The sequence below is a fragment of the Strongylocentrotus purpuratus genome, unplaced genomic scaffold, assembly GCF_000002235.5.
Source record: "Strongylocentrotus purpuratus isolate Spur 01 unplaced genomic scaffold, Spur_5.0 spur5_scaffold_6, whole genome shotgun sequence".
NCBI classification, from domain to species: domain Eukaryota; kingdom Metazoa; phylum Echinodermata; class Echinoidea; order Camarodonta; family Strongylocentrotidae; genus Strongylocentrotus; species Strongylocentrotus purpuratus.
The window spans coordinates 13,413,364-13,434,641 of record NW_022145612.1 but is presented as its reverse complement, the minus strand read 5'-3'; the positions used below and the strand labels follow the sequence as shown (position 1 = coordinate 13,434,641).

The following is a 21,278-nucleotide window of genomic DNA, read 5'->3' as shown; positions in this document are numbered from 1 at the left end:
GGCAAATTTCATTTCATGATCTAAAAATAGAATTTATGTTTACAAAAAAAACATTCCAATTTGAATCGGTTTGTTCGAAAAATCTGTACAGGGCATGCATACAAAAAATGCAAGACGTCCCTGTCAGTTTTCAGAATTTACATTCATCATACAATCTGTCGGTTAAAGAAATTGAAAAGGTTTTTGTCCGACCAAGAATTAGTACTTTAGATAATAAACTAAGAGAATTTCAATTCAAATTGCTTTATAAAATTGTTTATGTCAATCGTTATTTATACAGGTTTCAATTCATATTAAGTGATAAATGCTCATTTTGTGGAAAAGAAGAGGAAACATATAGGCACATATTTTTTGAATGCGAAATGGTGAGAAAATTATGGGATCAATGTAGTGATAGTTTGGATATTCCAATCCTTAAAGATATGAGCTGGAAGGAAGTTCACATTGGATTAGACGAAATAACCGAAGATAGGCAAATGATTAATCACGTGGTTTTATTAATTAAATATTTGATATTTATTAGCAGGGAAAAAAAGAAGCCTCCAAGTATTGAAGAAATAAGAGAGAAAATATTCAAAAGTAAACGGGAAGAAAGAAAGAGTGCTACTGAACGAAATACGTTGACGCTCCACTATAAAAAATGGGAACATCTCAAGGTAAACATGGATAATATGCAAGAAAATGCAAGGGATGAGGAAAGGGGGGGCCTGCCCGGTTCACAGCTGTGTGTGATTGACCGGTCTCGACTGCCATAGACTGCCCACGTCTTCTTGTATCGTTTTTTGTTTTTTTGTTTTTTTGTTTTGTTTTTTGTTTTTGTTTTTGTTTTCTTTTTTTTGTTTTTTTGTTTGTTTTGTGTTTGTTGTTGTTGGTTTTGTTTTTAACGGGGGTAGGGGATTTAACAAACTTTATTCATTCGATATAACTAAGTTGATTGTAGTCTGTACTTTGTTCCAATATGTTATAAATTATAATATGTAATAGGGATACTAGTAACACAGAACAAAATATAGAGGGGGGGGGGGGGGTTATAACAATATTAATTCATTCAATATAATTGAGATTACTGTATTTTGTACTCTGTAATTGGTTTCAATATGTTATATATTACAATTTGTATGAATTAATATTATTTATTGAGTGAATACAATAAAGAATATTACAAAACAAAAAAATCATTAAGGGCGCCACCTTAAAATTAAAACTTTATCATCTACCAAGATGGCAGCTGTGGTGGATGCAGTTCCCGATGCGAAGGAATGCGAAGTAATGAATGATTGTGGCGATACAAAAGACGAGGTCGAAGAAGTTGACACCACCGATCAACAAGGAACCGAGGGCAAAAAGAAAAGAAGGAGGAAGAAAAAGAAAAATACAGGTGAAATGCTTGTTTTATAACTCTGCTGGGCAAGTTTGCAAATTGTTGATGGTCGAGAATCGAGACGTGCGACGGACATCCATTATTTACATGACATGACATGCTTGATCCCTCGCCAAGCTGAATCGCGCGCCAGTAGTGCTGGGGTACCATGCTTGCAGAGTACCGGTGCATTCACCACCATATACGCGCCACTTGGTATTGGCATGCTGGCTGTTGTATTGAGAGATTGAGAGAATCAGAGAGTTATCATGTTGAGAAGTTGTCACTAAAGAGATGACATAGACTATGCCTGATACTGTGATAGAGCTTAGAGTTAGACAAGAGACTGAAAAGTGAAAAATTCATTTTTGAAGCAAGGTTTAAAATAGAACCTATGAATGATTTATGAAGAAAAATCAGAAAAAAAAAAAGGAAGTTTTGAAAATTCAGATGAAAAGGTTTGTAATTTTGATTTCCCTTTTCATTTTCATTGATAAAACATGATGTCGCTATGCAGGATAGATCTAGTTAGATCTGGATCTACTCTGCCATTGAAAAGTAGTAATTTTGACCCCTTCGCTTTCTTACCATCAGTCATCACATTGAGTATCCTAATATTTGATGAATTTCGCATTAAAAACAATCTTTTTAAATCAGTGATAGATTTATACATTAACATTGTCCTGATGCTTTCAAGGTTTTATTTGTATGAAATCTGTGTTTTGCCCTTGTGTGGCAATAAATGTTTGACTTTGAAAATTCTGTTGTGTGCAGACCTACGCAGACCTACGCAGACCTACACATTTGGAATTGAAGCTAACTTTTTTCACTTTACCACAAAAAATCTCCAGGTGGGGTGAATGAAACTGGCGAGGTTAATGGAGAGGTAGAGAAAGTAACAGAAGATCTGAGAAATCAGAAGCTTGATGAAAAGCAGCCTAATGGTGAGTATTCCCAGGAAGAAAAAAAAGGGTGGGGGGGGGATTCCAATTTAAGTTACTAATAAGAAAAGGAAAATCTCATTCCAAAGTCAAAACAGAACTGGAGCTTAAAAAATAAGCAAATGCAAGACAATTTGCAATTTTGCATACATGTTGCACCATTGGTAAGACATCAAGTGTAAGATACCAGATGGGTTGTGCGAGTTGATACTTCCCCTAGGACATGGACAGGCCAGAGTCCATGTCAAGTGAAGTAATACATTCATTGCTGATTTCCATTATCCTTTTCTTGCAACAAGCTCTTGAGATTAATTAAGCGATCGGCTATCATGTTAGAAAGCAGATTTTCTTCAGAATCTATACATTTCTATTTAATATAGAATACCATAGTTAGGCTAAACAAATTCTAAAGATAACAAAATAAATTATGATGTTCCGTCAGGAGAAGCAAACACCCCAGAAGGAGATGAGAAAGAGGAGGATGGAGCAGCTGGGGAAGGTGGAGGAGAAGGAGGGAAGAAGAAAAGAAAGAGGAAGAAGAAGAAGGGAGGCGCTGGTGAAGGGGGTGAGAATCAAGGTGCTGTAAAGGAGGTTACTTCTCAAGGTAAGATCAAAATTTAAAAATTAAAAACAAAAAGAGTTTTATATATTCGCTTATTCAGGCCATAGCTGCTTTTTAAACACCCAGTGGACCCATATTTGCTGCAGCTGCATTTGTTCTGTGCTTTAGTTCTTCAAATATATTTCATAGCTCATGACAGCTGCCAATCATTCCTATTTTGGAGGAATGATACCTATTTTTGTTCTGCCTTCAAGGTTGATAGGGTTCAGCATGTTGTTATATCCTTATTCTACAGTGTGTTCAAGAAGTGCATCATTGATTGCTAAGACAAAAGATAAATACATGTGATCCCTTCATTTTTACTTACCAGTAGATAAAAGCAGGGTATAATGAAATGTTAATTCTAATGCAGATCTTGATGTGTCTTAACCTCTTTCATGTATTGCGTATCCAGCAAAGAGCAATAAGCAGACAGACCCACCCACTGTGCCGATTTCAGAGCTGTTCTCGGGAGGACCTTACCCAGTTGGACAAGAGGTGGTGCATCCAGATGTTGACGGGTAGGTAGATTGTCCAATCCCAAAAGGATAATACCCTGATTGTGCAATACATGCACTGGTGACAATTTCTTCATGGTCACTTAAAAAAAACACCTATTGAACTTTAATTTTAACCTGGACTGAATTACCTTTTTTTTCTTTTTCTTTTTCAAGATAATCTGCCTCCTTCAATACTGAAGATTCTTGCAAATGCCGTTTATACTCGGCCTGATTGGGGTGTGCAGGTGGACCACTACACCGGGGTTCCCCCTACTCTTATACGAATAGTTCTTGAGTATTTTTTGAAGACGTCGTGGTATTTAGTCAAGATGTAAGGATTGTCGACAAAATAGATACAAGTGCCTCCCCTGCTTGGGAACTTTTGCTTCAATGACGTAAAATATCCATATATTTTCGGTACATCGACCATTTATTTTATCCATGAGTTGTCATGCGCCCCAGGACACGTTCTTCATGGATTGGAAATATTTCCAATGAAAATGAAACAACAGGACAATACAGAGTACTATACAAAGACATAACTCCTTTCCTAAACGCTACATGTGAATATCACACAATGGCGGATAACATCGTACAGTTATTTAAAAACCACCATTAAATATAGGATTTAGAAATTAAAGGGCACATCCCAATCAGTATTAATGGAATAAGAGACACGAAGTTTATTTAAGTTATATTTTCCCTTCTCAATCACAGGTGACGGCAATATTGATGATGATAATAGACTGATGCATATCAATCAATCGGCTTAAACACATACGTTTATCGAGAATATGTTTTTCTTCTCGAAAATAGACGTAGGACATTCCATTTTAGTTCGTTATCTCCAAGGGCTCCAATTGTGAATATCACCTTGTGCGGTGCGGTTTCTAACGGGACCTCCTCGGCACGATTGAAAGTATTTGGAATCTCCAATTTTCTTGACCGGAGGTGAGCTGTACTTGGACAGCTTCGGGAGCACCCGACAGAAAGATTCCGGGTACAGATCTGGATAGACCTGCTCCACCCGACCCTCTCTCCGCCAGGCGAAGAACTCGTTGTACAGGTTATCGTTCTTATCGATCATCTTGAGGTAGTCAACAAGCTCCTGCTGGGAGGCAAAGTCGCTGACGTGGATGAAAGAATTCGGCGGAAGGACGCGCTCGTAAGCTTCGCGTCTCCCACCGTAGACGATGGGTACCAGACCGGTCATGAGACTGTTTGTCCAGACCTTCTCGCTGACATACTCATCACAAGGAGCATTTTCGAGCGCGAGGTAGAACTTGTACACTCTTTGTTGCCTGGTGCAGATTGGGGACAACGGCGGGAGGCATGTCAGCTTGCCACATTTACCGTAAGTATCGAAATCCACGAGCTTCTCCAGGTTCCGCACCCACTCCAGCCGCGGCCAGAAGGTTTTGTTGCAATTGCTGGCCGTCCAGACCAAAAGACCTGTCTTGTTCTCCGCGAAGTTTTTTACCTCGGTGTCCATTGGCTCTCCGGGAACGTACTGACCGTATGGGAAATAGACATCGCTGTCTGAATGATAGGTCATCGTGTAGTGATACTGGATGTCTTTTAACGTGTCGTCCCAGTGGGACATCATTAGCGGACACTCCATGGCGTAGAAAAAGACCTTGACTCGTCGTGGAAGATTCTTGATGAGTCGCTCTGAGAGTTTGGGCATCTTATAGCGTACCTCTTGAGGCACCATGTTGATCATGACAGCATCGCTCCGCGCAAGGAACCGCTCGTCCGCTGTCGGCCTCAGAGCCACGTCACATCGGTATCCGGGACACTCGATAAACATCGACGGGAACTCTCGGTGCTGAACGATCCTGCTGTCGTAGCGCGAACTATTTACTTCTTTCGCCTCCTTAAAGGCCTGTTCTAGATTCACATATTCACGCCAGTAATGAAAAGGCGCCATGCGTGGCGAATAGATAGACACATACCGGATGCAACTCTTTTTAGTCAATTCTTCAGTGGTCTTTTCAACGGCTTTTGCCCTCTCCGTCACAGATTCCTTTCCATGCTTTTCATCATCATGATGCTGACTCTGGTCCGATGCTTTCTCTGAGTCCGACGCTCCCACGCTTTCATCCCCTGTGTTATAATCATCCGTCGAACGATTGCTTGCCAAATGTGCTAAATTCCTGACGATTTCATTTAAACTCACAGGTTTTGATTTAATATCGGCATACAACTCCTTTTCTCCGTCATGCAGAGACTTCACAAGTGAGGAAATATTTGAGTGTTTCTCCGATGACTCGGCAACATCTCTCTTTTTGTCTATGGCATCTCCGGGTCTTCTGGAGGACAATAGGTAACCGTTCCGTATCAGAACGAGGAATACTGTGTGTATTGCGAGACATGCTAGTATGAGAAGCAGGACTGACTTGATTCCTATGCGTATGTTGCACAAATGATGTAGGATCCGGCGTAAAGACATGGTGATGCCGTTTTTTATTGCAGCTTGCAACAATTCTTTGAAGTGAATAATCCTCCTTTAAATATTGATGAGATGATGGTACAAAGACCATATCTCGATCATAATGGACTGAAAAAGCTGTTCCCTTCAGCACACGAGCCTGCCTTCACATCACAGCTTTGAGTTTGGTACAGTTTTTTGGCCTCAAGAAATGCCACCTCTGTACAGAGCGACTCAAAAATGAAATTATCGCCGGTGTGGAATTATATGTGGAACCTTTACCCTGAATCTTGTCACAACCAAAGCCCCAAACCCTTATCACTCATAAAGTAAAGCCTGAATCAAGTGTCACCTGTGCAATTTAGGATCCCCACTGTACCAAGCTGTGGGATAATCTAAGAGTGTTGACACAAGTGCCTTTAAATTAAAACGATCTGTATTTGATTTACCGGTAAGTATGTCTATGCATTTATTGTGGAAAACCTTTGAGAGCTGTACATGTTTGAAATCTGAGTGTGGGATTCTTGTTCACATTGCAATATCTAAGAAAGGCTGAGAAGTGTCAGGTGAATTTTTGCACCCTAATAAAAAACTGGGTATTCTTAAGAACAAAGGTATGAAAACAAAAATATAAAACTCTTTGAATCAATTGTATTCATGAATGCTATGATTATATTAAAATGTAGGAAATCAGCACAATGGAGGGTCACTAACGAGGAGAAGAAGGCGCTAGATAGATTACAGAATGATGTGTACAATGATCTGAGGCAGGCAGCTGAGGCACACAGACAAGTCAGGAAACATGTACAGGGTTTCATCAAGCCAGGCATGACAATGATAGACATATGGTAAGTCAGAGCTACACAGACGGGTTGGTGGCACAGGGCAAATCAACACTTTTGCTTACAAATAATTTTGTGGATGATAGGGACACTGATATTTTCTCAAGTTGTCTTGCGATAATTAACACAAGGTACCGACAATACATATTCAAACGTGCATTGTTTGCTCATTTTTGCATGTTGTTATATATTTGCATTGTAAAAGTTTGTGAAAAATACAATTTATGATGCCTTGACAAAAAAGTACAGTATGCAAACTGAGGATATAAAAGAGGGGACATTTCTTAGAGGAACATATAAAGCCAGATAGCAAAAAGAAAGAAAAATAGATGATAAATATAGACGTATAGTCAGGTATGCGTGCTTATGTTGGGGGAGAGGGGGATGTTAGATTGACACACAGTAGGAAGCAGAAACCTGGAATATTTTTTCTTTCCGTAATAGGTCAAATTTGTCTTCCTGTTGAGGAAGCTTACAAGAATTAATGACTTCACAAGGCAAGGGAATTTGAACCTTGTGTAGTTTTCAAGGTCATGTGTAGTTTAGTATGGTAGTGTGTTCAAGTGCACATGATGACAGGAATAATGGTGTAGGAAAAGAAGATCAGGCACTTATAAGGAGTAATGCTTGCTAATCATACACTCCTACTGTCTCTCTATACTGATATAGATCTCTAACTCGATTTGAGTGTATACATAGATTAAGCCATTTTCTTAAAAATCTTGAGTACATCCATGTAATGTTTAGAAAGGGTTGGAGTACCATGCGCTTTGCACATCAATTTACCTTCATGAATGGATCACACCTTGGATAATTGACAGGAAGTACAAAGGCAATGCTTTAAATATAACTAGCCCATTCTAGTTTGTCTATACTCAGGAATATTTGTCCACATTTGGTCTATCAGGGGGGAAAAAACAACTAGCAAGCGCTATGTTGCAAATTGTACAGTCATGACTACAATCATCATCATTGATAATAATAATAATAATACTATGTCTTGTTTACCCAGGGTAGCCTCATCAGTATTCATACTGTTCTCCCTGAGGGCCCTGCAATTATTTTTTGTACATGTAAATGAATTATAAAATGATGGGATCAAAAATTAAGCTGTGCACAACAACGGCTCATAAACATTCCTTATCTGTTTTAAGATAGAGAAATAAGACATGCATTTTAATAGCTTAAGCATCATATATTGCCATGTGTCCTCTTGAGGCATTTCACTGCGTCATAATAATAATAACAATTATAGGCATTTCTACAGCGCCGTCTATCTAGAAATTCTATTCCAAGACGCATTCATTATTACCCCGGCTTTTTGTGTGCAAGAGGATTCATCGTTCATAATTTAATCATGCAGACACAGCACTTGTACAGTTATAACATCCAACCCTTCCTATCCTTTGCCATGTCTTTGCAGCGAGAGACTAGAAACCGCTTCCAGGAAACTGATCGATGAGAATGGCTTGAAGGCTGGTCTAGCTTTCCCTACAGGGTGCTCCAGGAATCATTGTGCTGCCCACTACACTCCCAACGCTGGTGATACTACAGTCCTAGAATATGACGATGTCTGCAAGATTGACTTTGGCACTCACATAAATGGTATGGCTTGGATCCCATGTGATGTTACCGTAGTTTTATTTGTTTACTTATGAATAGAAGCATCTGTTTCTTGTCTGCAAGATTGACTTTGGTTACATAAATAATAATAATAATAACCTAGACTGCTATAGCGCATTTCATCTTCGAAGGAAATAACAATGCGCTTTACAATATTAATACAACAAAATTGCACATATTAACTACTAATTCATGAACTAAAGAAATATCAAAATAAGGAAAAGATTAATAATAATAAATGGTATGGCTTCAATCCCACATGAAGTTAGTTTTATTTGTGGACTTATGAATAGGAACGTCTGTGTCTTGTGTTCTGCAGAAGTAACATTGATCTAGAATTTTTTAAGTTGCAAACATAAGTGTCAGTACAAATCAACGGTACAGCATATTGAAGAAAAACAAATGTATTGCTTGATAAGCACTCTATATCTCTGATGTCTGTGTTGATGCTCAGGTAAAAATAAAAGGATAATGGACTGTAGTATTACTTCGAATTTTTAAAAAAAATCTTGTTAGTCATCATTAGTCCCTATTCATTTCCTTGTATTCTTTCCTAGGTCGCATTATTGACTGTGCCTTCACCGTCACGTTCAACCCCAAGTACGATCAACTGCTGGCAGCTGTCAAGGATGCTACAAATACAGGAATTAAGGTACCAAATGATTCAAAATATCTGCTGATAATTCATTAAGTGCATATATTTGTATTTGGTTCTCAATTGGCTCCAACAGAATATATCTCCAGACAAGCCTTTTATTAAGTCAAAGCAGACCGGGAGCCAAATATCTGAAAAAGCGGCTCCCGGTCCTTATTTTTTTTAGAGAACCGGGAGCCGTTTTCCAGGACCAGGAGCCGTTTCCAAAATTGATGAAAATATGTACCGTTTTCTTTTAAATTATTTGTTAAACGTTACCTTTTATTTATACATACGGTAGTTTAATTTCTAGTTTAAATTTTGAGCACTCTAATATTAAATCACTCATACCTTAGATAAATCTGTCATTTGTAGTTGTTGTAGTTCATGTTTAATACTATTTTCATGCCGTTAAATGTCAAAAATTTAAAAATGTTGGGAAGGGGGGCATTAAATTATTTCTATAAAAAAATATTTAAGAAAAACCAGATCTATAATGACAATGCAGAGCTTCCAACCTGTCGCTTTCAAAAAAACATATTATTCAGCTTGAAAAAACATATTTTAGGTGAAAAAAAAAGATTATGCCTGTTTTACGTTTTTGTTATTTTCCCTATAAAATGCTATTGCATTCATGTTTCTTTGAATACAAATGCATTTAATCATTGAGAACGACCGACCTGTCACTTAAAAAAAAAAAAAAAAAAAAAAAAAATAATAATAATAATATAATAATAATTAAAAAAATTTAAAAAAAAGATTTGTTAAATATATTTATCTATTTTATCAGAAAAGTCCATTATTCAAAACATCACAGAATTTTAGTCAATGAGTACGAGGGCCGCTGAATCAAGGCAATCAACTTTGTACATAAAGTCAATGCATCAGCAGATCCGGTGTTTTGATTTTCATTTGCTTTTTTGAAGATACCATTACATTCGAAGGGCATGCGATAGGCAAAAAAACTGGTAACAAAATCGCTGATTTCTTGATTTTTAGCGCTATTTTGATGAAACTGTTTCTTAAAACTGAGCTTAACCCCCGTGAGCTTTGGAAATATGGCTCCGATTCCGCATTTTTGACAGCAAAATTTGGCTTTTCGGATGGATTTTTGGAAGTTACATCGAGACTTTCTTGTACTGACAGTGTGTGTGTACTGCAGTACAGCACTGATGTCATTTGTGTGTGTATGCATGGCCTGGGCTGGGGAAATGCGCTCGTCTTTGAGTGGTGTACATCCCCTGTATTGTGTGCTCCGTTCTCCGCTAGGAGTAGGAAATAGCGGCCGCTCGTATTCGTGCTGCAATTGTTTCTGGGCGATTTTAATTAGGATTCTCATTATAATGATTTGTTAGGGTTCATTCAGTCCACGTTTAACTTGTATCAAGTAAGTTTTTGTCACATTTGTGAACATTTAGTGCTAGACATGTGGAAGTTTATGAAACAGAAAATGTTAATTCTCCCAGACCGGACGCCAGAAATAAAAAATGACCGGCGCCCGGTACTCATTTTCCCCGTCTTACCGGGCGCCAAAAGTCAGGGACCGTAGGGTAAAAATCGCCCGGCGCCCGGTTAATAAAAGGCTTGTCTCCAGAAGAAAGTTAGAGTTCAGTAATCAACAAAACATGTTCTGAATTTCAAATCTTGAGTTTCTGACGTTGTCTTTCACCTTCAGTTTAAGAAGTATTTAACAGGTACCAGAACTGTATATTGTAGCATTTTCTAAAGTGCTTTCCCATTAGAAAATTAATAGGTTGACATATTCTAACATTACAAAATATGTTGAACTATCGCATTTTGTGTTACCTATGTTCAAGTCAAATGTACTATTCTGTATCCATTTGTATCTTATTGATGTTTATAATCTGTAATCTTGTACTGACATGCAAATGAAACAAATTTCAAATCATTGGACAATAAATTTTGAATTTGATAGGAAGCTGGAATCGATGTGAGATTATGCGATGTGGGTGAGAGGATACAGGAGGTGATGGAGTCATATGAAGTAGAGTTAGATGGGAAGACGTACCAGGTCAAACCTATCCGCAATCTCAACGGACATTCCATCGGACCATACAGGATACACGCTGGCAAGACCGTGCCTATAGTCAAGGGAGGAGAGGCTACTAGAATGGAGGTACTGATAATTTTGCTTGTTTACAAATGTTGGAATGGTCAAGCCCCAAGTTATTTGTCTGAATTATTATCTTTTAAATCCCATCCATATTCAAATAAGATACTGTACGATGCACAAAGGACAAGCTGCTAATGATAATCCCTCACACTATAACAAAAGTAACTCTTGGAGATTGCGCTTCAATTGTGTTGCTCCAAAGCTTGGAATAACCTACCACTAGAAATAAGAAAGTCCCCATCTGTTGCCGTCTTCAAAGTCTTGTTGAAGACACACTTGTTTTCAGAAGCCTTTGAATAGATTTTGGTTATGTGTAAAATAGCACAATTAGGATTTTTTTCTCTTCTCCACAGTAGAGTTTATAGTAGCTTTGCTATATAAATTGATCTTGTTATCTCATTAATGGGTGCCATGGAGTATTTTGACTCTTTAGGCATACTGTCAAAGCTGTTTTTACTATAGACATAATCGTCCTTGTGCAGTGCCTCATTCACTGTTCAGTCGCATCAAACTTTATGGAATTTCCCATTTGTACATGTCCAAATCTAGCACAATGAATATCTCCTCGGATTTCTCTTATATAAAAAAATTACTTGCACGGCCAGTGAGAGATTAAGACGTGTTCCTCAACACTTACCTAAATGTTTAGATGAAACTATTGAACAATGTAGAGATATTTCTTGTGCTTAACCGAACAGTGTATCATTAGTTAACTTCACATTCTTTCTTTTTTCACAGGAAAATGAATTCTATGCAATAGAAACTTTTGGAAGTACTGGCAAAGGGTTCGTGAGGGATGACATGGAGTGCTCTCACTATATGAAGAACTTTGAAGTTGGACATGTCCCTCTTAGGTATGTTTGAGATCAAGATATTCCTTCTATTACCCCAGTCACTTTGCCAAACCGACTCTGAATTGACTAATTCTTGAAAAGTACCGATAGTGGTCATGCCATGTTTCTTTTAGTCTGTTATAAGTTCAGTATCAGTCTCGTCGGTGTGACTGGAGTATAAAGTTGGATGTATTTAGCAATGTCTTCCATGAGATGAGTTATGCATTAAACATGATATATTCAACAAGAAGAGTAATGAGCAAAAATTATCAGAAAAGAAATACATGGCATGAGCTCCCTATTTTGTTTGTTTTTCATGTTAAGCTTGATGCATTCCATTAAAAAGCAGCACAATATCTTTTCTACATTTCCTTTATTTTAGATGGCACAGCAGACGTACAATTTAAATGCTGTCCCCTTTGCACTCGACATATTATTTTTTATTTGTAGTTATCTGTGGTAATTAGCCCTTACACCATTAGTTCAACAAAATCATTGCCCTATTCAATTCCCTTTGTGTACAATGCCACTCTCAGTTGGTGTGCCGAAGACTGGGCCTGTTGCTTTCATCACTAAAATCATACTGTGTGTGCAATGGGTAGAAGCTTGTTATAGCTAGCAGTTTTGTTTTCTTTCTTTTCCAGGATGCAGAGATCTAAGGCTCTCCTGAAAGTTATCAACAATAACTTTGGGACATTGGCTTTCTGCCGTCGATGGCTAGACAGACTGGGAGAGACCAAGTATCTGATGGCTCTCAAGAATCTGTGCGACACAGGTAATATCAAGTAGACAATCAATAGATAAAATGTAAATAAGATGTTAAATGAATATCAATTCAGAAAAATTACAATGTTTAAAATTTTGTCTTAGGCATATATTATAGTGGGCACCATTCTTTCTCTATTCACCATCACTTCCGATCTCTCTGTCTTTGTTTCATCTTTCTTTTCCTGTTTTATCTTTACATTTTCTGTTTACATTTTTTATATATATGGCTCTGTTTCTTTCCTTTTCATTTTGCATCTCTCCCTTCCCCTGTCCACTCCCTTTTCCTTCCCCTCTCTTTCCCCTCTCTTTTCCCTCTCTCTCCTCATTTTCCCCTTCTCCATCCCCTCTCCATCCTCTCTCCATCTCCTATTCATCCTCTCTCCATCTCCTATTCATCCTCTCTCCTCCCCTTTCCATGCTCTCATTTATCACCCCATGCATCACCACCCACCCTGTTCACACTGCATACTAATCTTGTACCATGCTTCTGTTCCCACCTTCTACAGGCCTGGTGGACCCGTACCCTCCCCTGTGTGATGTGAAGGGATGCTACACAGCCCAGTATGAACACACCATCATGCTTCGACCGACATACAAGGAGGTAGTCAGCCGTGGTGACGACTACTAGTTCTTATTCACATATGAAATGGTAAACTGCCTTTAAAAAAAAGAGAAGAATTAAAGACAAAAAAGGCCATGAAAAAGTAAAATTATATAAACATAGTGGACATATTTCTGTATCTTATAACACAAAGGTCCAGGATTATGCTCAGAAGCCTTTGTTTTGTGCAACTATTCTTTCTATTTACCTTTGTATATACAATATTTACTTTCCAGTGGCACTTTTTTAAAGGTGGTTTACCAGGTTATTTCTGAATGAGATGATAGGAATCAAGACGTTCTCTTCGACTCAAACGGTGAGTTGATGAGAGACTGGATGTCCCCTTTGCCATTGTGCATACTGGCCGGGCAACAATCGTTTGTGTAATGTAATAGACCATGTGTAAATTGCCATCCGAGAAATATGTTGGTGAGCAGTGAACAAACAAATGAAAAGACACCAAGAACAAATATGAAAAAATGCAGGAATGGCAAGATGACATTTTTTTGTGGGTGTGTTATATATTCCTGAGACCCCAAGAAAGCACACATTTAATGTTTTTCCCCACTAATTCCAAATAAACGAGTGAAAGAAAACACTCTGATATTTTGAGATTTTCCCCCTTAATTCCCTGTAGGATATTGTGTTTGCTACAGCACTTCATTATGCTTAATGTAATACCATATTTATATGACATAAAGCAGGGAACACTCTTTACAAGATACATCGATAAATAAAAAGATTTTTATCCAGAAAACAATGCTGTTTGTAGAAATTGATCCTTGCGCCATCTAAGAGCAGCATCTCTAGTATGTTAGTTCCCAATTTCTATTAGACTAAGGACTAAAAGATTATCATGTCACACTTATTTGGGTAATCTATGTGCTGCAAGCTCTCAAATACATGTTATGGTACTGCAGAAGCAGCTAAATGCTTATTTTACCAATGGTTGTGGTCAGTACATTAGCTAATTGTTTCTGATCTAAAATTTAAAAACAAAAAAACATGTTTCGATCATAATCTCAAAGCCTAAATTGTTGGGAGATGTGGATTTATTTGTAGCATCCGGCGGTGGTATTCTGTCATTACCGTATCAAATTGAAATTTCTGAGAATAATAGACTATCATTATTGGTGCATGTGAATGTGTCTCTCTGCAGGTATGCATAGTATATACACCCAGCTATATGCAAGCATTTGTAATGCTCAACTCAAAATCTTTGGTCTCATATGAAACATTATTTGGTTGTTAGCTATTGGGTTCGTTCATGTAGTGGAGAAAATTTCAAAGTTATAGTAATTTTTAGTTATTCATATGTGTATTCCTATCGGTGAAATGCTATTTTTCAGACTATTTGCATGATTTCAGCCTCGAGAACCTTTTTATTTCGGGATTATTCAGGGTTTTCCAGGCTTTTTACTCTTCGTCACATGTAGGGCTCCATCAGGCCTCTTATCAGGCTCATTGGGTAAAGCCACCTGAACTGTGAAGGCTAAAATCATATATCACTCAGTTCACAGGGTAATGAATGATACTTCTCTGGTTTGTTTGCTGAAGTAGGCGCACAAAAAGTCTTCCATGGGGGCCCAAATTCACTTTCAGTAGGATACCTAGGGCCAGAAGGATCTTTTGATTTGTTATGAGCCAAATGGGCGTTAATTCCTATACAGAATTAATGTCCTAGATTAGTTTTTAAGAGAAATTTACTTCTACTTGTGGTATCCCTCGCCTTGAGGAAAGTAATCTTTATTGACTGCCATCATGTCTTTTCTTGCTTTATCATTTTGTGTTCTTGATGCATATCAATTGTAAAGGGCTCTTTCATTGAATTTTATATCCCAATTTAGCTACATATAAGCAGTGTCTAGTATATTGTACTTTCATGTCAATGTGATCACTAACACTTTCAAGAAATCAAGTCTAAGGCAATTTCAGCATCGTGTTGTATATCATGTAGAAATCATGTTTGCATACATGTACATGTAGGTCATTGTAACGTTCCTTCATTTCAATAAGTAATGAAAAAATGAATTTACGTCGCCTTAAGTTGATTTTTCGATTGTTCGATCGTGATTCATCTGTTTTGTTGTTGTTGTTTTTACCCTGGAATAGATATTAGTTTCACTCTTGATAGAATTGCAAAATATTTTGTAGGATCTAAGCTTCTTTTTAAGATCATACAGAATTTATTTGTTGAAGTAACACATTATGGAAGCCAAAGAGAGATGTTCTGAAATTCATTCTTTAAGCATTTTTTTCTTCAGTGATAATTCTGTTGCGAAGTTGTGACAGTATTTCTTTTAATTGGTGACTGTGTCATATTTATTATTGCTAGATGTTTTATCACATTTGAGAATTGAGATGAGTGCTTACTCTGTGCTGCTGAATAGAATTTGATAACATCACAAGAAGTGATGAAATTAGATCAGATTTGCGGAGGATAAGCATTGAAATGAGAGATACTGTGTTTAAAAAAAGGTCATTGCCTTCTCTAATACACTTCCATTGGAGTTTCTTTTTAAGTACATATGTAACACATCATGCACAAAGAACTTAAAAACATTGATTTGTCATAACTCAATGCTTCTCTGACGTACCTGTAACATTTTGTAATCGGTTGTTTACATTGATTTTCCTGAAGTTGGTTATTTAAAAGTATGTCCTCCTTTTGAAGCAGCTCGGCTGTTTTGGAATCAAGCCAAATTAGTTATGACTACAACTATGTGTATTCAAGCAATGTATGTATGCTGCCTTTACCAATAGAATTTTTAGTCATTTCTTCACATAGATTGTTGTAAAGTTGGCTAGGCAACAAAGGGTCCTCACTTTGAAGCGTTTTGGCCATCTGACAAGCAAGAGGAGCCAAAGAAGATGAGAGTACATAATTGAAAATCGACTTGTCGTGAAAATCGACTTGTTCCCCCCAATTTACCAATGTTTTGATTTTAAAATATTATTTTGTTGGTCCGAAGGAATTCATTATCACAAATTTCCATTGTACTGAGCACGTTCAAGCGAAGGTGTAGTAACTATGTTTTGATCATGAAGAAATTTCTGAAATTCTACTGCCTAAAGATGTTACAGATATTCCTTAGATTGTCAGAGTTAGCTTAGAACTACATTGTGTACGGTATTTATATTTACTGTAGAAATAAGTCAAATAACCAATTATGTATACTCTCTTTCCTTGGTAGCTTATTCACTAGAAAAGTGAGAATAAGTGTATTCCCGGTGCTCATAACCATCAATTATTTTTCATATAAACTTTGCATATTAATTGATCAAGATTTAATTTTTTTCTTCTTCTAATACAGCCAAAGAGAGTGTGCAGTTATTAAAGCTATATTTTAAGAATATATTGTTCGGTCCTGTCACAAAATAAAAATTCCTTAATCTGTAATATAACAGAAGATCTTTTATACTCATATTTGGTTTTGACATCTATAATGATCAAAAGGGTTGCGAGCAAAGCTGGTCATAATCATGAAATTTAAACATTTTTTTATTCTTGAGAAATTAACAGAAATTGTGTTTTTATGTTGATGTACTTCGTAACGATCTGATCATTTTGTGAATTTTCATTAATTTCTTCTTGAATTTCCATGAAGGGACAGGAAATTTTATTTGTTCATTCAATGCATGATAACACATGTAAATCCTAAGGAACAAATTTTTCAATACCATACCTACTATTTTTTTCGGTTTAACTTCATGGAAATCAAGACTACGAAAATCATAACTGAAAGCATGACTTATTATTTGATATCTCTTTGTCTGCATACACAGTAAGTCATTTCTCTAGACCTTTATCATTAAATATCCCAGATATTGGGAAATCACTTTAAAATTGTGTTCCTTCAGCTAATTGCCGCTTGTGTTTGTAATTTTGTAATTCTGCTCCAAGCCATATTCACCATTTATTTTCATCTTAGATGTGAAAATATGTGGAATATAATGTATGCACACGTGGACACTAAAAAAGAAGCTGAGAGAGCAGAATGAGAAGTAAATGAATGAAGGTGGCTGAGGATTGCAGAGAAAGAGCGAGAGAGAGAGAGTGAGAGAGACAGAGGGAAGGAGAAAGAGAGAGACAGAGGGAAGGAGAAAGGGAGAGACAGACAGACAGAGAGGGAGAGAGGGAGAGACAGACAGAGAGGGAGAGAGAGAGAGAGAGAGAGAGGAAGGACGGAGGGGAGAGAGAGAGAGAGATAGAAAAAAAATACACAAAACAACTATTTCACATACTTCGTATGGTGAAAATCATCAAGGATACTTTCTTTGTTTATTATCTTCCACAATATACAAAATATCTCTGAAAAGTGGAAGGAAATATTATTTACAGAACCCACTGTTACATGGGGAGGAAGACAAAATCATAAATCATAATAAATTCAATCAAAATTCAAGTGAGCAAATGAAAGTTACAAACTTGAGATATAAATGCTTATACATGTACAGTAATATGTCTGCAGTCGAAATATTCCCTTAAAGGTATTACAAAGTTTTGGTATGGGGTCATGAATTTGGTTCAAATTAGCATATTGGAAGCTTATGCGTTCTTACAATATACATCGATCGTTGTCCCGGTTGAAATCGAGTCTAAAGTTATGAAATTATAAATAATAAACTCTTTATGTTGTATAGCTCCCTCTCAAGGTCACGATATCAATTTAGCTATGAAACAATGTTTCTTGACTAAAATCGACAGATTAGCTATTCCCGTATGGAAATTATATATCACAACTACATATTCTGAGATTTTCATGGTCGCAGCTACCATTGTACGTCCGTAGGCGCTATTTGAAATTTACCAAAATTTACCGGGAGCACCGGTAAATTTTTATATTCAATTTTTCTCGAAAACAGAAGTGTTTTCGGGGTTAATTTTTTTAGTGCTTATAATACATCCACAGGGGCATCCAAATATATCAAAATTGTAAAGATGCATTATCCACCTAATTTTCAAAATTTCCCAAAACTTTGTATTACCTTTAAAGGAGAGGGTTGCTAACTTGCTATAATATGTTTTTTGTTTAAAAATGGACAACTAATGAAATGGAGTGGGCTCATTCGGCAATCCTTGAAATGGAGTTGACATTTATGCTACTAGAGGAATTCTACTGATTGAAGCATTCTCTTACAAAATAATGATTAGAGTCTCACTGCTCGTGAAATTCTTTGCATAAAAGTCGCTATAGCCCGAAATAAACTGGGGAACTATAAAGTAATCGATAATATTTGTATAAGATCATGGGCACGGCCTCTAATGTACACACTACATTAAAACAAAAAGTCAGTGATTTTTATTACGGCTGTTGTTCGGTCTTCTCCAAACTGTAAAACTATAGAAATTCCAAAATTCTAAATATCTTGAATGCATACATTTCTGCACGGCAGAGTACAATCTCTTTTTTGCAGCCCAAGAATTCATAACAAAAACACAGATCAACTGTTTGTATGTAAAAAATATAATGTGCATTGACAGATAATATAAATATACCAATCAATACCATAATATCTAATATGCAGTGAATATCACCGAACAACTATTTTAGTATGTTTCAACATACTCAGCCTTATACAAGACATGACAGTTGCTCCTAGTATGGTGAACAAACGTCATAATCACATTCGCGACGCGCCAAGAAATGGGAAGTCGTCAAATTGTGCATAAAAATAATCTTCACAATTTCGCTGGTTTAGTCTTAAATTTGGACTATCAGAAGAAATTGCAGAACCATTTAAAGACGATACGATTTGATTTACATATATATGTAATCTACCGGATAGAGTAGATCATTTGATAAACTTGAATCATCTCATATCATCGATGTTTTGGCGCAATTATTCATACATGTACCAAATGATAATGATGTTGTTATACTTTATAATAAATGAGGATGTTGATAATTATAGTGCCATACGAGCAAACAGAAAAAGGGATATAGAGAGATCTAAAGATTTACGTCAGAGGTTAAGAAATTCTTTCCAACCGATTCAAAATGTTATACTTTCCTATAATTATTTCCCCCAGTTTTATTCTTAATCTATTTACAATATAATACATAATTATGCATGCATAGTTTGTTTAACTTTTAAAGATAAAGTTCATCCAAAAATAAAAAGTTCTCTGATCTGTGCTCTAGAAATCATACTCTATGATTATATAATGAGGAAAAAAAGAAGAGACAATAAGAAATACCTGAGATGAAAGTGACAAACATGTTTGTTACATATTACATGACCATTTGTAGCCAAATGACACTGGTATTAATTGAAAAATATGAGGTTCAAAATACCTAATTTGAGATGAAATAAATTCATTGCATTGTTCTAGTAGACATCCCCGATTTCGCTTGTCACATGTTGTATTATAAATATTTGGTAAACGTAAAATAACAAAAACAAATTTGAAATGTAATAATAATAGTAGCATATTTTTTACTAAAATGTTGTACAATTTGAAAATAGACCACTAATTTTGTTTACTAAGTCAACTGCAAATCAACTGTTTCCGATCATGATATACATGTATATATATAGTTAACGTACCAGCTGCGTTATATTTTACGTCAAATATTTTCTTATAAATAGAAAATACAATTTGTTGATTTTTCTTTTGGTTTTCAAGTGAAAATCTAAAAAATCTTTTGGTTTGATATAAACAAAATGTTTGTTTTTTCTTCATATAAAAGCATGTTCAAGTTTCGATACTAGTTCAAACACAAAGAGAAACTTAGTCTACATTGTTCGTGCAGATAAGAAAGGAAAAAGACCGAGAGGAGAAATGAACAGGGAAAGAGAACACTGAAAGGAACAGGGCAACGATGGCGAAGAACATGAATGAGAAAAAGAAGAAGCAAAAGAAGAAGGATGAAGAGGTGAAAGAAGAAAAGAAGAAGATGAAATTCAAGAAGAGGAGGAAAAAAATTGAGAAGAAATAATGAGTGACTAAATGTTATTATCACCTTTTGATATTTCCATTACAAACAAGTCTTTTTAGACTCCTTTAGTCTAAATCTTAACATCATACACCGGGCAGCAAAGGCATATGTATTATGTTGAGTTTACGTCTTAAAAGTATACCTGATTCTCATCCAAGGAGGTGGAAACTAATAAGCAAACACCTTCATTTTTATCAATCAATGATTAGAATTTCGTTCAATACCGGTATTTCATCATGATTACAATTCATTGTTTATTCGAGCTTCACTATAACAGTTCAATGAATGATGAAATCATCTGCCTGCCCATATTGCTGTAATAAATTTGACGGCGACTGAATTGTAATTCGCGGCATAAGGAAGGAAGAATGACTGGCACAATAAGGCTGGTTGTCTGCCAATGTATATTCAATATTGGGCTCTGATGCAAGCACCCCACAATGACGAGGACTTTAGCATGTTCATCAAAACAGAGATCTTTCTCCTAAGATCACATTACTCTAAACACCACATCGGCTTCCCCTCGCTTCGGTTGAGACAGATTTTCATGGGTTTGCTTTTCACCCTCCTTGTTGACAAAACGCCCCATTAGAATATAACTCAATGCTATGCACTCAAGTTCCTAATTGCTGCAAATACCGTGTCTTTTCTTCTTCCAACGAGTCTTTTATAACGGGCTGAATCCTTCGTTTTCGTAAACTTTCTTATCACCGGCTATGGCGGTGTCGTAGTTCGGCGGCATTGTTGTATTATTCTTGATTGAGTCGGAACCGTCGCTGCCGTTTGCTTCCACTGATAACGTCTCATCCTCCAATGGGGGTGGTTCGGGGAGAACGATGCGGGGAGATGTGGCGATGCGTAATCGCTGCATGGGGAAATGGAAAAATAATTAAGATACAAGGTTGAATAAGGGTAACAATAACACTGTAAGCGCCGATTAAATATTTAAAGAGAAGGTTGAGTTCTGGGAAGATGTTAAAAATAATTTGTGAGCGTTGCTCATTCTTATTACGCAAGTGTGGAAGAACATCAGATAAGACATGTTCCCTGAAAAGCATGGCTCTTC

The 21,278-nt window shown here is 36.6% G+C and overlaps 3 protein-coding genes and 1 long non-coding RNA gene across 4 annotated transcripts in view; 2 read left to right on the top strand and 2 right to left on the bottom strand.

Moving 5' to 3' along the window:
- The first annotated feature begins 1,182 nt into the window (after window positions 1–1,182).
- Window positions 1,183–17,128, top strand: LOC578258 (methionine aminopeptidase 2). Its single transcript, XM_775404.5, has 11 exons — window positions 1,183–1,378; window positions 2,212–2,304; window positions 2,744–2,905; window positions 3,318–3,423; window positions 6,520–6,681; window positions 8,099–8,280; window positions 8,856–8,950; window positions 10,869–11,069; window positions 11,805–11,920; window positions 12,544–12,674; window positions 13,174–17,128. Exons 1-11 carry the CDS (start codon window positions 1,222–1,224, stop codon window positions 13,293–13,295), a joined length of 1,527 nt encoding a protein of 508 aa, XP_780497.3. The 5' UTR covers window positions 1,183–1,221; the 3' UTR covers window positions 13,296–17,128.
- LOC588755 lies at window positions 3,806–6,304 on the bottom strand. The gene has a single exon (XM_011668042.2). It carries the CDS (start codon window positions 5,852–5,854, stop codon window positions 4,244–4,246), a length of 1,611 nt encoding a protein of 536 aa, XP_011666344.2. The 5' UTR covers window positions 5,855–6,304; the 3' UTR covers window positions 3,806–4,243.
- A 543-nt stretch (window positions 17,129–17,671) lies between the features above and the next one.
- Window positions 17,672–18,365, top strand: LOC105439252. Its single transcript, XR_971234.2, has 2 exons — window positions 17,672–17,759; window positions 18,266–18,365. It is a non-coding gene; the product is annotated as an uncharacterized LOC105439252 (long non-coding RNA).
- Window positions 18,323–21,278, bottom strand: part of LOC578952 (sodium- and chloride-dependent GABA transporter 1) — a 34,523-nt gene continuing 31,567 nt past the window's right edge. The window contains exon 12 of the mRNA XM_779088.5: window positions 18,323–21,077. Coding sequence (XP_784181.3) covers window positions 20,880–21,077 — 198 coding nt within the window. The 3' untranslated portion in view covers window positions 18,323–20,879. The remainder of the gene's footprint in view (window positions 21,078–21,278) is intronic.

What these genes read in the sequence shown, in the direction of transcription:
- LOC578258 (XM_775404.5), top strand. Translation starts at nt 1,222, where the DNA reads ATGGCAGCTGTGGTGGATGCAGTTCCCGATGCGAAGGAATGCGAAGTA. An exon ending in GAAGAAAAAGAAAAATACAG is followed by an intron (nt 1,379 to 2,211) that starts GTGAAATGCTTG and finishes AAAAATCTCCAG; the next exon opens with GTGGGGTGAATGAAACTGGC. An exon ending in CTACAAATACAGGAATTAAG is followed by an intron (nt 8,951 to 10,868) that starts GTACCAAATGAT and finishes TGAATTTGATAG; the next exon opens with GAAGCTGGAATCGATGTGAG.
- LOC588755 (XM_011668042.2), bottom strand. Translation starts at nt 5,854, where the DNA reads ATGTCTTTACGCCGGATCCTACATCATTTGTGCAACATACGCATAGGA.